The sequence below is a fragment of the Xyrauchen texanus genome, chromosome 39 (assembly GCF_025860055.1).
Source record: "Xyrauchen texanus isolate HMW12.3.18 chromosome 39, RBS_HiC_50CHRs, whole genome shotgun sequence".
Classification (NCBI taxonomy): Eukaryota; Metazoa; Chordata; class Actinopteri; order Cypriniformes; family Catostomidae; genus Xyrauchen; species Xyrauchen texanus.
In genome coordinates, this window is record NC_068314.1 from 17,850,519 (window position 1) to 17,862,991 (window position 12,473).

General features: G+C 37.8%; 2 protein-coding genes across 2 annotated transcripts; both read left to right on the forward strand.

Annotated features, from left to right (window-relative positions):
• Window positions 1-705: 705 nt before the first annotated feature.
• On the forward strand, window positions 706-6,461 carry LOC127632857 (DNA polymerase epsilon subunit 4-like). Its single transcript, XM_052111667.1, has 4 exons — window positions 706-1,179; window positions 2,982-3,066; window positions 3,169-3,210; window positions 5,997-6,461. The coding sequence occupies exons 1-4, from the start codon at window positions 937-939 to the stop codon at window positions 6,008-6,010; spliced, it is 384 nt and encodes a 127-aa protein (XP_051967627.1). The 5' UTR covers window positions 706-936; the 3' UTR covers window positions 6,011-6,461.
• A 2,103-nt stretch (window positions 6,462-8,564) lies between these two features.
• On the forward strand, window positions 8,565-12,470 carry LOC127632997 (C-C motif chemokine 17-like). Its single transcript, XM_052111852.1, has 5 exons — window positions 8,565-8,713; window positions 9,106-9,235; window positions 9,532-9,670; window positions 9,776-9,808; window positions 12,107-12,470. The coding sequence occupies exons 1-5, from the start codon at window positions 8,653-8,655 to the stop codon at window positions 12,113-12,115; spliced, it is 372 nt and encodes a 123-aa protein (XP_051967812.1). The 5' UTR covers window positions 8,565-8,652; the 3' UTR covers window positions 12,116-12,470.
• The last annotated feature ends 3 nt before the right edge of the window (window positions 12,471-12,473 follow it).

A 12,473-nucleotide genomic window follows, 5' to 3' on the forward strand; every position in this document is an offset into this window, starting at 1 on the left:
TTATTTGTTTAAAGAAAGATGATTGGGAGGAAGTTTCTGGGAATTTGCTGCCAATGAATATTCCAGAGTTGGTTTTTTTCAGTGCTTTAACCAAGAAGGTCCTTTACAGAATATGAGTAAAAAATGTCAGTTATCAATGTCTTAAGGATTTGAAAGAAAGTAAATGGACTTTAGTGTTGGGGTCAGGCTCCCAAAAGGAAGCTGGTGGTCCCTGTACAAAAGACCCATTGAGAGATGAGTAGGAGCTCTCCAGTGGAGAATTGTTCATGAGATATTAGCTACAAACAGGCAGATATCTAGGCTAGATCATATGGTAAGGGAGGGATGCCCTTTCTGTGGTGAAATTGAGACTATTTTTAATGTATTTATGCAATGTTCTCGTCTAAGAAATATTTTGGAGTTGGTAAAATGTTGGAGTTTGAATCTAATAGGTCATTTTCATCACAAGTTGTTTATTTATGGTCTAAGTATTCAGATAATAAAAACACAAAGTGGTTATTTAAAATGTTCTGTATGGTATGAATAAACTAGCAATTTGGTGTACTAGGAAAAAAAACGGAAGTAAGGGGAGAGGGCCTAGACCCATAATTGGTTGTAATGATATGTTTTATTGTATAAATAAAGGACTTCAAGGCTCTCTCTCTCTCTCTCTCTGTGTGTGTGTGTGTGTGTGCGCTCGCGCCTACAACTCTCAAGTAGCATGTAGTCTGTTTCCATTTAAAATAAAGCAGCAGCGTGTTTATTCTGTCACTACCGCGCTTTAATCTGGTGTCCCTTATATGACGTCACACTGTGACGTCTATTCCGCCGTCCCCCAACTCGAGGTTGTGTTTACGGTCATATTTGGCGGGAGAAGACTTGACGAGCTGCTTTCGGTTTACAGTGCGAGCTACTCTACTCAGAGAGCCGTGCATACAGCAGCACTCGCCTGCGTCAATGGCGGCGGTCGTGCCTGCAGCTCCCGTGGAATCTGTTCCGGACCGAAGCGGAGCTGAAGACGAGCCAAAAGGTACCGAGCCGGACGAGGAGGGAGGGAATGCTCAGGCTGGGCCCCCAGCGGGCGCGCAACAGCACCGACTCGCCAAGTTACCGCTGTCCCGCATTAAGGCCCTGATGAAAGCTGATCCGGATGTGAGTCTGGCGAGTCAGGAGTCCGTTTTCATAATAGCCAAAGCCACGGTGAGGTGACACGCAAATGCTGAATTCAGTTACAACTACACTGCGTAGTCTCTCTCTCTCTCTCTCTCTCTCTCTCTCTCTCTCTCTCTCATATTTAGTCTTCAACTATCTATCTGACTGAATAACTAATGGCCGTTGCATATCTATTTGTCTGAAGTGATGTTTTATCTGTCTTTCTCTCTCTCTCTGTCTGTTTACATAAAGACATAAAGAAATTATTTAGTACATCAAAAATGTATTGTAAATTATTATACCTAATATTTGTATTTAAAAAATATATTACATTGTCCTTGCCACAATTAAAACAAATTTGAAGCCACAAATCACAGGTGTATGCTCTGGTTCTAATCGGAGTGTGATAATGCTCTAATTTGTGTTTTATGGATCATTTTCTTAGACAAGGTCAAGTGAATTTTTTAAAAAGCCAACCCAATCTCATGAAACTTGAGTTGGCTATTTCATATGATTTTGTACGATTTCATCACGTGTAAATGCCTGCATGTGTAATATAGATGTAAGCGTGAGTTCTGCACATGAGGCATTAAGGACATGCTTATTAATATTATGCCCTTACCCAAATCCCTTATATATAAACCTAACCGATCAAGTAGAATGTGTAACCATGACAGGAAGCTGTTGTGTATGACAGAAGTAATTGTCACGTATTTGATGGAAACGATGTCCAGCGATGTCATTGGCTGTAGTGAAAGTCGTACGATATCATACGAATTAGCCAAATTTAGAAAAGTTTTCCTTACGATTTCGCTGTGAGAGTGTTGAAAAAGCTATTTCAAAAGCTTGCCAGATAGCCACATTCATTAAATTGCGTGCGTCGGCCCACAGGGAAAATGCCCCGTATGCCAGATTACCAGTCCAGCCCTGATTATGAATGACAAACAAATCATGTAGCCTACTGTACATGACATAATTTCAATTTTACCAAATTGAGAATAAATTACTGTCAGTCAGTACAACATTTCAATCAGAATACAGTGGTCAAATATTGCATGTTTTGTTAGATACATCTTACATGACACTAACACTCTTAACCTGCATTCCAAATGGGATGAATCCGCCTCCGAAGGGCACTTCAAAGGGTGATGCTGAAGTGCGGTCCAAATGACTGCTAGTTTTGAGCCCTACATCCTTCAACTCTCTGAAGCTCTTACTCTGGAGGGTAAACCCTCTGAAGTGAATGGGAGATAGGGATGAGCCATTTGGAATGGAATGCACCTTTAAAATGAACTGCTTGCTGATGTGTGGCGCTGGAATAATCCACAAGGTTCCCGCTTGGCTTCTTCAACTTGAGAACAGAGACTCCTCTATTTGATTGGCTATCACAAATTGCACTGACAAGCGGGGTTGGACTACTGAGCATGCTAAAAATTCTACTTTTTTTAAACCGTTGTTATTCCTGCAACAACTTAATGACAGTTAGACAGCAGTGCATAATGGGCTACAGCCGAACACCAACAAGAATATCAATAATTGCGGGGGACAATTTGGCCATATCTGATTATTGGGGTGTCCCACTCAATGTATATTGTGGTTACGGCCCTGTGTCTATCTAACTATAATTGTCATTCTGTCTGATGAATAGATTTATATCTCAACTCCAGTCCTTTTTATAATGTTAAAGGATATATATATTTGCATGCATAATTATGTTAAAGAATGTTTTGATTTGTGAATTTCTGTATTTTCTATATGAGTGTTTAAGAAGTTATGCTTTGGAGAACCTGATGTAATGTTTCACTATATCTCAGTTCACAAGACATCATTCATTCATTTTCTGCCCGCAGGAGCTTTTTGTAGAAATGATTGCAAAGGATGCTCTTGTTTATGCACAACAAGGAAAGAGAAAAACCCTTCAACGAAAAGACTTGGGTGAGATGAAATGTGAATTTCGAAAATAGTTCAAATAGAATTTTAACTAGAAACATCAGTGGAATTGATGCAGTAATGATTTGTTATTTTTCTCTTTGGCAGACAATGCTATTGAAGCAATAGATGAATTTGCGTTTTTGGAAGGTAAGCGAGACATAATTTAATGGTATTTCCTTCTGGCAATAGTGTAAAGGAGAGGGGGGGAGTTTTATCGATCTTTCTGATTGCCTTCATTTCTTTCCTTTGTTTCTATTCTAACCTCATCTTGACTCCTGCCATAGTGTCATTTTATATGAACACCCTGACCTTTACTTTATATTTTGTTACTTCATCAAATATATTTAATTTTGAATACAACCAACAGGACATTTACAAGCTCAGACATCATATTTCCCAGAAAGTATTTTCTCTCTGGAAGCAAACTGCACCAAGACTAACAGTTGGTAAAAACATGCCCAGAAATTATCCTTCATAGAATAGCAAACATCCATCTAACATCCAATGGGAATTTTATTTTGTTCTCATTTTTCCAAGTTAAATACAGTACTTTATCCTTTCCCAACTTATAGGGATAGTTTACCCCATAAATGCAAATTCTTTCATCATTTAGTCACACTCATGTTATTCCAAATTCGCATGACATTGTTTCATCTGTGGAACATTAAAGAAGATGTTCGGCATTGTCAGCAACCTTTTTCCATACTATAAAACTCAAAAGTGAGGCTGTCATTCTACTTAAAATCTGTTCTGTTTAATGCAGTGGTTCTACAATTTTTGGTCACGGCCCCCTTTGAAACGAGAAACTTTTGCACACAACTCCATTACTCAATCAAAAAGATTAACTGAATTTTCGTTCATCCTCATGTCACAGGGACATTTTTTTGTCTTTTTTTTTTTTAAACAATGAAAACTGTCACTATGAATACATTGTTCTGTTATTTTGTTTATAGTTTCTGTGTTACATAAATATATATATCACCATAATTAAGCCTAAAACATAAAAAAAAAGAATAAATAAAAACTGATATCGGCAAAGATTCAAACCTGTGAATGGAAATCCGCCTCAGCAGGATAAATAAAAGCATTTTTTGTAAAAAATAATGACTGTTAATGGCCCATCTTGGCCTTCGCTGAGAAAAGTAATCAGTACCACATGACAGCGTCGTCTATGAACTGTTTAGGGAGCGGTCCGGAACTTTGGACGATAATTTGCACTTGATGAATGATACTGAAAAGCATAACCACAAAAAAAAAGAAAAAAGGATTTAAGACCATTTAAAAATGACTGTTGCGTGGCCTATATGTTTAATCGGGTCCTGTTTAGGAGCAATATTAATTTATATTAGCTCACCTAACAATTAAAATTTCTGCGATCATTTATTGACCCTCTTCGTTCAACCTGTATGACTTTCATCGGTGAAACACAAGATTGAGAATGAGAGGATTGTGATTTTGGCCGTCAAAGCTCCAAAAGCACTATAAAAGTTGTCCATAACACTCATGCCTTATATTTCAATCCTTTCAAAGCCATATAAGAGTGTTGTGTGAAGAACAGACAGAAATGTATGTGTTAATTCACATTTTTAGCTGAAAATGCCATGAATGAGAATGTCTTTGTGTATATAAACCTGACAACACATGCACTCATTGGGCTGTTGAGAGCTGCGTGTGCAGGACGTGGTGAGATGACAGGCGAAAGCTTAAACAAGGCAGGAGAAAAGGCAGAGGAAAAGAAATAGCATCCACTGGCTCTTGTCACTTTTTGTTAATTGTGTGAAAAAGTGAACTAGATTTGAGAATGGGGCAGTGTCCGTGCCCCCCTTACAATACCTCTTGGGCGTGCCCCCACACTTTGAGAACCAATGGTTTAATGGAAGAACATTTTAATGATTTGGAACAGCATTAATGTAAGTAAGTAAATTATTATAGAATTTTCATTTTTGGGTGACCTATCCGACGACTTTTAGTAAACCATTTGTAGATTTCCCTAAAATGTCTAAACAATTTGGATCTGTGTTGTTTTCAAAACATTGCTTTGTTTATTTTGGCATCCTGAGCATCCCAACAAAGCAACATTGTCTTCACCAATAGTGTGACATTGGGGCAGGACTGTCTGTGTGTAGCAGCCAATGTCAGACAGGGCATGTTAAAGGGTTAGTTCACCCAAAAAGGAAGTTCTCTCATGATTTAATTACCTTTTAAGCAATCCCAGATGTGTATGACTTTCCTTCTTCAGCAGGACCAAAGTGAAGATTTTTATGAGCAGATTTCTGCTTTTTTTGTCCATATAATTCAAGTAAACAGGTGCCATCCGACTGCTGGCTGTTTGACATATTTAGGCAGCATAAAAGTTATCCATACAACTCCAATCGATCAATTAATGTCCTCTGTAGAAAACCGATAGGTTGGTGTAAGAAACAAATAGATCATTAACATTTTGAACTTTAAATTGTTGCTTCCAGTCAGCGCTTGGGTGCTGTTTGAAATGAACTAACTCCTGCGTGATGTTTGTTCCTCTGTTGTGTACAAAGCGAACGCTTTAGCATGAACATGCCATTGCGCTTACATTACCGATGCATCGCCTTCTGACAGGAAGCGATTTATTTTTTTACGTTTTAATTATTGATTTTATTTTTTACACAAACCTATCGATATGCCTATTGGACCATCAAACAGCCACTAGCCTGATGGCATCCGTTTATTAACATTTTATGGAGAAACTGAGCTGAAATCTTCATGTAAAAATCTTCAATTTGGTTCTACTGAAGAAGGAAATGGGATGCTTAAGGTCATTTTCATTTTTTGGTGAAATAACCCTTTAAGGAAAGCCTTTTTGAAAACATTATTATTATTTGGTACTGATTGTACAGAAATTAAACACTTCAGCTTTAAATGTATCTGCTTGTTTGCTCTTTGTCACTCTCATATAGGTACTCTGGATTGAACAGACAAGCTCCGATAAAGACTGTCAGCAAGTTCTGAAGGTCCATTATTTTCCTCATCAGTCTGCTTGTGGAAAACAACAAACAGACACACATGTTGGTTTCATTGTGATGTTAGTCTGTTTGGAAGTTGTGTGGTTGTTATAGTTGCAAAGTGCCAATTGTATTTTTTCAATATTATAAGATTCATATAACTGTGTAATGTTTAAATAAAGTGAGGCTCTTGTATACTTTCCTCAATTATATTTTCATTTGTCTTGCTGAGCCAAACTTTTTACCATCTGCATATTTGTAGCTTATTTTGACTAAGAACCACTCATCTAGACATAAAGACACCATCTGACTGACTTGTAAAGTGACTAATAAAGTTTGTTTAACATGCCATTGGGTAAATCTAATACCCATCATATTATAATAGTCTTTGTGGAAAAAGAAACCTATTAAAATAATAGCAACCCAGTCTTGTGTGAATGATTCTACAGAAAAGCGTGTAGACTTTATGTAGAATATCTGTTCATTTAAAAGTAACAAGTACTGATTATTTCAATACAGAAAACAAAGTAAAATTATACAGTTCTGCTAGATCTAGTTTACTGAATATGTGTGAGAGAGCCGAATCCAGGAACCTGGCAAACTTGGGGTCTTTTAAACACAATTTTTGTTTACCGCTGAGCTGATGAAAACCTGTCTACCGGTCTTCGTCCATGGAAGTAGGCATTTCCTCACTGTTTACTACTAAATATTGAGGACTTTGTCTTCAGGCTGGGGACATAAAGACAAAATATAACATGCAATACTATCCATGGATTTCTGTGAATCAACAGGCCACAAAGAATTCAGCATAAATTCCATAACAGCATAGCTTTTGTCTTTCCTGAGATTTAACTAAAGTGTGTCCCCAGGGAAATCAGTCTTCTCTGAATGGACAGTCCTGGTGGTCTCTCAGTATGAGAGATGCTGTCGAGCCAGCAGAAATAAAAGCATTGCCAAAAAATTTAAGCCAATATTTAGTGTTCGTTATTTTGGTTTTATGTCCTGATCCTGGACATAAAATTCATTAATTCTAGATTAAGCCAAGCAAGTATGTCAGTCATTGCATGGGCAATTTAAGATCACGATAAATAACTCTAATATGTCATGCTGAAAATTCCTTTGCATGGATGGGCTTTTGTATCCTGCTTATATTTATGATTAGGGAACCCCTAATTATTCAACTTTGGGGCACAACTTTTCCTGCACCAAATCATGCAGCTTGTTGAGGAGAGCTAAGAGAGACCCAAGCCATATCTACAGGGACCCAAATACCACTCTGTCTTGCATTGGGCTCTTTTGACTTTGGTCTGTAAGTAACCACCCAGCTTCTGCCAAGCACTATGCTGGCAACACAAGCAGTGCCAGTTGGATTTGTTTCCACCAATTTCATGTTCCATAGAATGCCACAATGTTACAGGGACAATCCGTTAAAGACAGCCAGGGTTAAGTGCCTTGCTCAAGGGTACAGTCATGGTAGTTCTGGATTGCCCCATAAATGGTTGAAATCGTTCAGTTATGAGCTCAGATCTTAAACCTCTTGGCCAATTCAATTCTAGTGAATATCTGCATACATGTCTCCATGTAGTGCTAATAATCTAGGAGCTCTTAAGCAAAAAAACAAACCCCAATCAAGCCTCTTGACGTGTTTGTACGTTTTTGTAAATAATTTGTAATTTTGTAAATAATGTATAATTGACAATAGCCCATGAAGCTGTTCTTCATTCACAAAATGAACGGCTGTTTCTTTGAACAGCAGTTGGCAAGTTTTGTTCGGCATGCTGTGCGGTGCCAAAGAGCCAAAGAAATATGCTGGAAATACCACTGGCTTGTGCACATGGTGAGGTCATGGGAGGGTATGTTTTCGCAGCTGAACCTTTGCATGCCTTTCACACACGCCCTGGGACATGCAGATGGCATATTTTCGATCTAATGATCTCAGGTATGCCAAAACCTTAAAAGTCCCAACAGTCCCTCCACATGACTCAAGAACTTGACATTAGGATGGGCTCTAAATGTCTGCACATAAGTACCCATATTGATTCCTGATGTGCGTTGGTTCAAATATTTTTCTCACACTCCTCCCTTTGCATAACAGACCTCAGGACTGCATTTAATCCCATTCCAACATTTTTGCACTGAAATATAAATCACAAGTTTCCCCAAAATTTTGTAATGTAAGGTGTTGCCTTTCAACTTCAGGCCCATATTTCATTTAAGACTACTGTTGTTAGTTGTCATTTTTTAAATATTTGCAGAAATTTTCCATGGATTAATTGTATTAGTATTATTAATTTATTGCAGTTGTAAATTTGCTTGCATACCACAGTGATGTTCACTAAACTGCAGTAATCGTGCCATGCATCGCACCATCAGTTGCATATCTTGATGTGCTAATTGGGGAGACTTCTGCGTTTCTCAACAGAGAGGGGAGATGCTACGACTGTGAAAACAGCACACAAGGGTGGGAGCTAGGGAGAATGTGGGTGTGTTAGTGTGAGAGAGAAAAAGAAAGTGAACTGTATAGGGGAAGGGAGGGAGAGAGGAGAGAAATAAAAACAGCACAAGAGGACCGCAGGCAGCACAGAGGATAAAATCCCTCTGAGGTTCCACCATGTTCCTGCAAACGGTCTCCATCCTCGTCCTTTCTGCCTTGCTCTTCTGCTGCCTGGAAGGTAAGATGAAACTCTCCCCTACGTCTGATTATGATGTTAGAATGAGGCGGCAGGATCAAGATCTCAGTGGGAAGGATGGAGAAAATCCTATGATAGCCAGACTGGTTTAGAAGCTTGCATGCTGGAGTTTTCATGTATGTTTGAGGATAGAGGTATTTTACAGCTAGATGGGAGACTCTACGAAGTAACTACAACATTGAAATTCCTAAATAGGATAAAAAGAAGAAAATCTGATTATGGTACCTGATTGCCTCCGCAAACTGTTGAACTTGCAAACCAAATGTATAATTTCATAAGTTGCGATGCTTAACTTAGAGGTTTTAACAGGATTTGGGGGCCAAGTGAGAATCTGTGTTGAATTCTGGTGCTGGATTGTGATCTTTTCCCAACAGGGAAGGGTGTGCAAATGCAGCGAGATGTCCAGTGTTGCATGCAATACTCTCATGGCAAAGTCCGGACCAAAGATGTCCTGAGGTTTGAGGTGCAGAAGGAGGGGCCAGACTGCAGCATAAGAGCCATCATGCAAGTATTCCAGGCATCCTAAAAGCAATCACAGACAAAAGATACCCTGTAAAAGCTCACAGACATTGCTGCCTAAGCAGGTCATATTTGTATTACTGAGAGTGGTAATTGTCAGGCAAGTAGAGCAAAAGAAGTCTGTGTTGACAATGCCCAAACTGTTTATTCACTGAGACTAATTTGGCCTGCACTGACTTGAAGCACAGCAATTAAAAGATCTGGTATTTGCTGAATGTAAAAACAATGAGTTTTTGAAGGGAGTTTGGCACTGATGTTCTTGCCTGTTTGAATCATGGCAGATTGTACACCAAAAATGTGGTGAAGTGTGCCGATCCAAGAGACAGGAAGGTTAAGAGGCTACTTCGGAAACTGACCCAAAGGCAGCGAGTCAAAGACTTGTGGCAACCTCCACATATGAATCTGCCTGTGATGTCGGAGGTAAGATACCCACATATTCATGGATGTTGTTTTGGTGTCCTAATAAACTTTTTGACCCTGTGGTCCAGACTTGGATGTCTTGAAGTTTTATTTTCTCTTTGACAGGTCGCTGTTGTTAATTCCCAAAAGATGAACAAGGTAAATACGATTTGAATTATGCCTTTTTAATAGTGCTCAACAGAAGTCCCATTCATTTTCTCTATGGAGAAATATATTTTATAGCGATAATGTATGAACCTTTCAAGACAGACATACAGTACCATGAGCTCAGATATTAAGTGATGGTATATGCTCCTGTAGAAGCCACAAGTCAGTTATCACTTTTTTTCTTCTTTTAAGTGTTTTTGCCAAATTTCCCAGTGAAGTACTACACTACTCTAAAATCTGAAGGGATATCCACCAATTATTGAAGTTAACATGAAAATGCAAACATGGAAAAAAAGCTCAGAAGTGACTGCCCACTACCAAAAAGCATTTTGAATGATGTAATCAAGTCTGTATCACTACAATTATAAACCACATTGTTTACACATTATTGTGTATATTTCAATATTAAGTATATTCTATTTTATACTAACAATCAATGACTAGTTGTCAACAGTGCAATTTTATATTACACTGTTGAATCTGATTACGTCATTTGCAAAGCTTCATGGTTTGAGAATTTTTTTAATCATTTTATTATCTTCCCTTAAGTCCACTGATAATGTCAGTTAAGTTTTTTTGCACTGTCATAGTTTAGTAATAAATGATCCTCTGACTGAAATGCTCGTTTGAGCCTCAGCATCTCTTTTGAACTACTCGGTTTTGGCCTCAGCATCTCCTTTAAACTTCAATGTAAACGGCCAGTTTTCTGATTGGCTAACATCGTGCAGCCCCTCAAATTCAGCCATATTTGAAACTCAATTGGAAGAGAATAGACAAGCTCTCCACAACATTATAAAACTACATTTCAGGGTTTACACACAATGCACATTCAACACATTGCATCCAAATATTTTACTCAAGCACATCAGCACCTATCAAACAGTCATGACATATTGAAATATTATGTATGAAACTGTTTACTCGTGATTTTGCTGTAAAGTCCAGGAATTTTTAACTGCCCCATTATTCAATAACAGTTCCTTTGCAAAGCTTGAATCATATTATGACTGTTTCACAAGCAATCCACACATACACCGTTCATAGCATGATGAAACATGACGCACATACATAGGTGCACGGAGGCGCAGATCGCCAGAAACACATCCAAACAGTCACAGACATCCAGCTAGTGCTTGTTTTCATACACCAACAATCAAAAATAGCGCAGATGGGCACAAAAACAACAAGATGCAGAGCAACTGAATGGAGCCGGACAGAGTCTCCTTTTCTGAGTTGTAACTTGACACCGCGTCCTTTAAAAGTGGAGCCATAAACATGACAATGGTCAAAGACGTCTATCCAATGCATGTTATATGCACAAAAAAACTTGATGGGTCCCCTTTCGGTGTTCAAAAATAGTTGGTCACACTAGGCCTGTCTCTCTACCCCTCTGTTTACAATACGAACTGAACAGCAATGGGCGGGGCCAAGGGTGTGATGAAGCATGTTATATATGGGGCATGTAAATACAACTGAGCCATGTCTCGTGACGTCACTAACACACAGTTTACAAAACAAGACTTTTCAAACTGGTGAGAATTGTAAATGCTCTTTTTAGGCTGGGGAGGAAGTTTTGAGTTCTGAAATTTACAGTATGTTAAGTTTTAATAGTACAGTTACCTCTTATACTCTGTCTAAATATCAAGGAAAACTTGATTTTTCATTTCATGACCCCTTTAGCTCCCTAATAAATTAAATTACTTTAATACATTTTCAAATACAAATTTGGTTGTTTCAAATAAAATGTTGTAATTCATTTTAGGGCTTGATGGTTTGGTTCCAGGCTTCGATTTGTTTATTAAAATATTATGTGTGTAACACTACAATAAGGTTCCATTTGTTAACATTAGTTAATACATTAGTTATCATGAACTAACAATGAACAATATACAGTATGTTTGACAGCATTTGTTAATCTTTGTTAATGTTATTTAAGAAAAAGAAACATTTTCAATGTTAGTTAATCATAGTTCATAGTGCATTAACTAATGTTCATTGTAGTTTGTGTTAAATATATTGTTAATTTGTTAACTAATGTCATTAACTAATGCTAACAAATGTAACTTATTATAAAGTGTTACCATTACTTTAAATTCATGTAGAGAAAATGAATGGGGAAAACGTAAGAAAGCTAGGTACCTAAAACAAGTGGCCAGAGGCCGTTGCACTCTCTTTTGGTATTACACTTTTTATTTTTATCAGTCAACACTCTAAAGATCTTTAGACCTTAAGTTTTGTTCATTTCTGCATACACTGAAGTTATCCCACTCTTCTCCCCCCCCCTTTTAGACCAAGTGAAAGGTGAGAGAGGAAAGTTGATCGATGAAACTCCAGCCTTCTTGTGTGTGTCACTGTTTTCTTATATGTATAAGAAAATGTACGTAGACTCATAACATTCACTACCAAACAGTATGTTATCCAGATATATTGTGTTATTTAGATGTCCTCTCAAATGACTGTTAATCTATATGCCAAAGTATTCTCTGAGACTTGTTAAAGGTTGTTTATAATCGCTGCAGCTATGTATAGTCTCTATAACTCATGCAAGCTCTTCTATAGAGTTAAGTAAGCTGGTATGACTGTTCTCAGCCCATTTATAGTGCAATTACAGATTCTTGTGTATGTTAAACCAAAACTGATTTTGATATATAAAAAT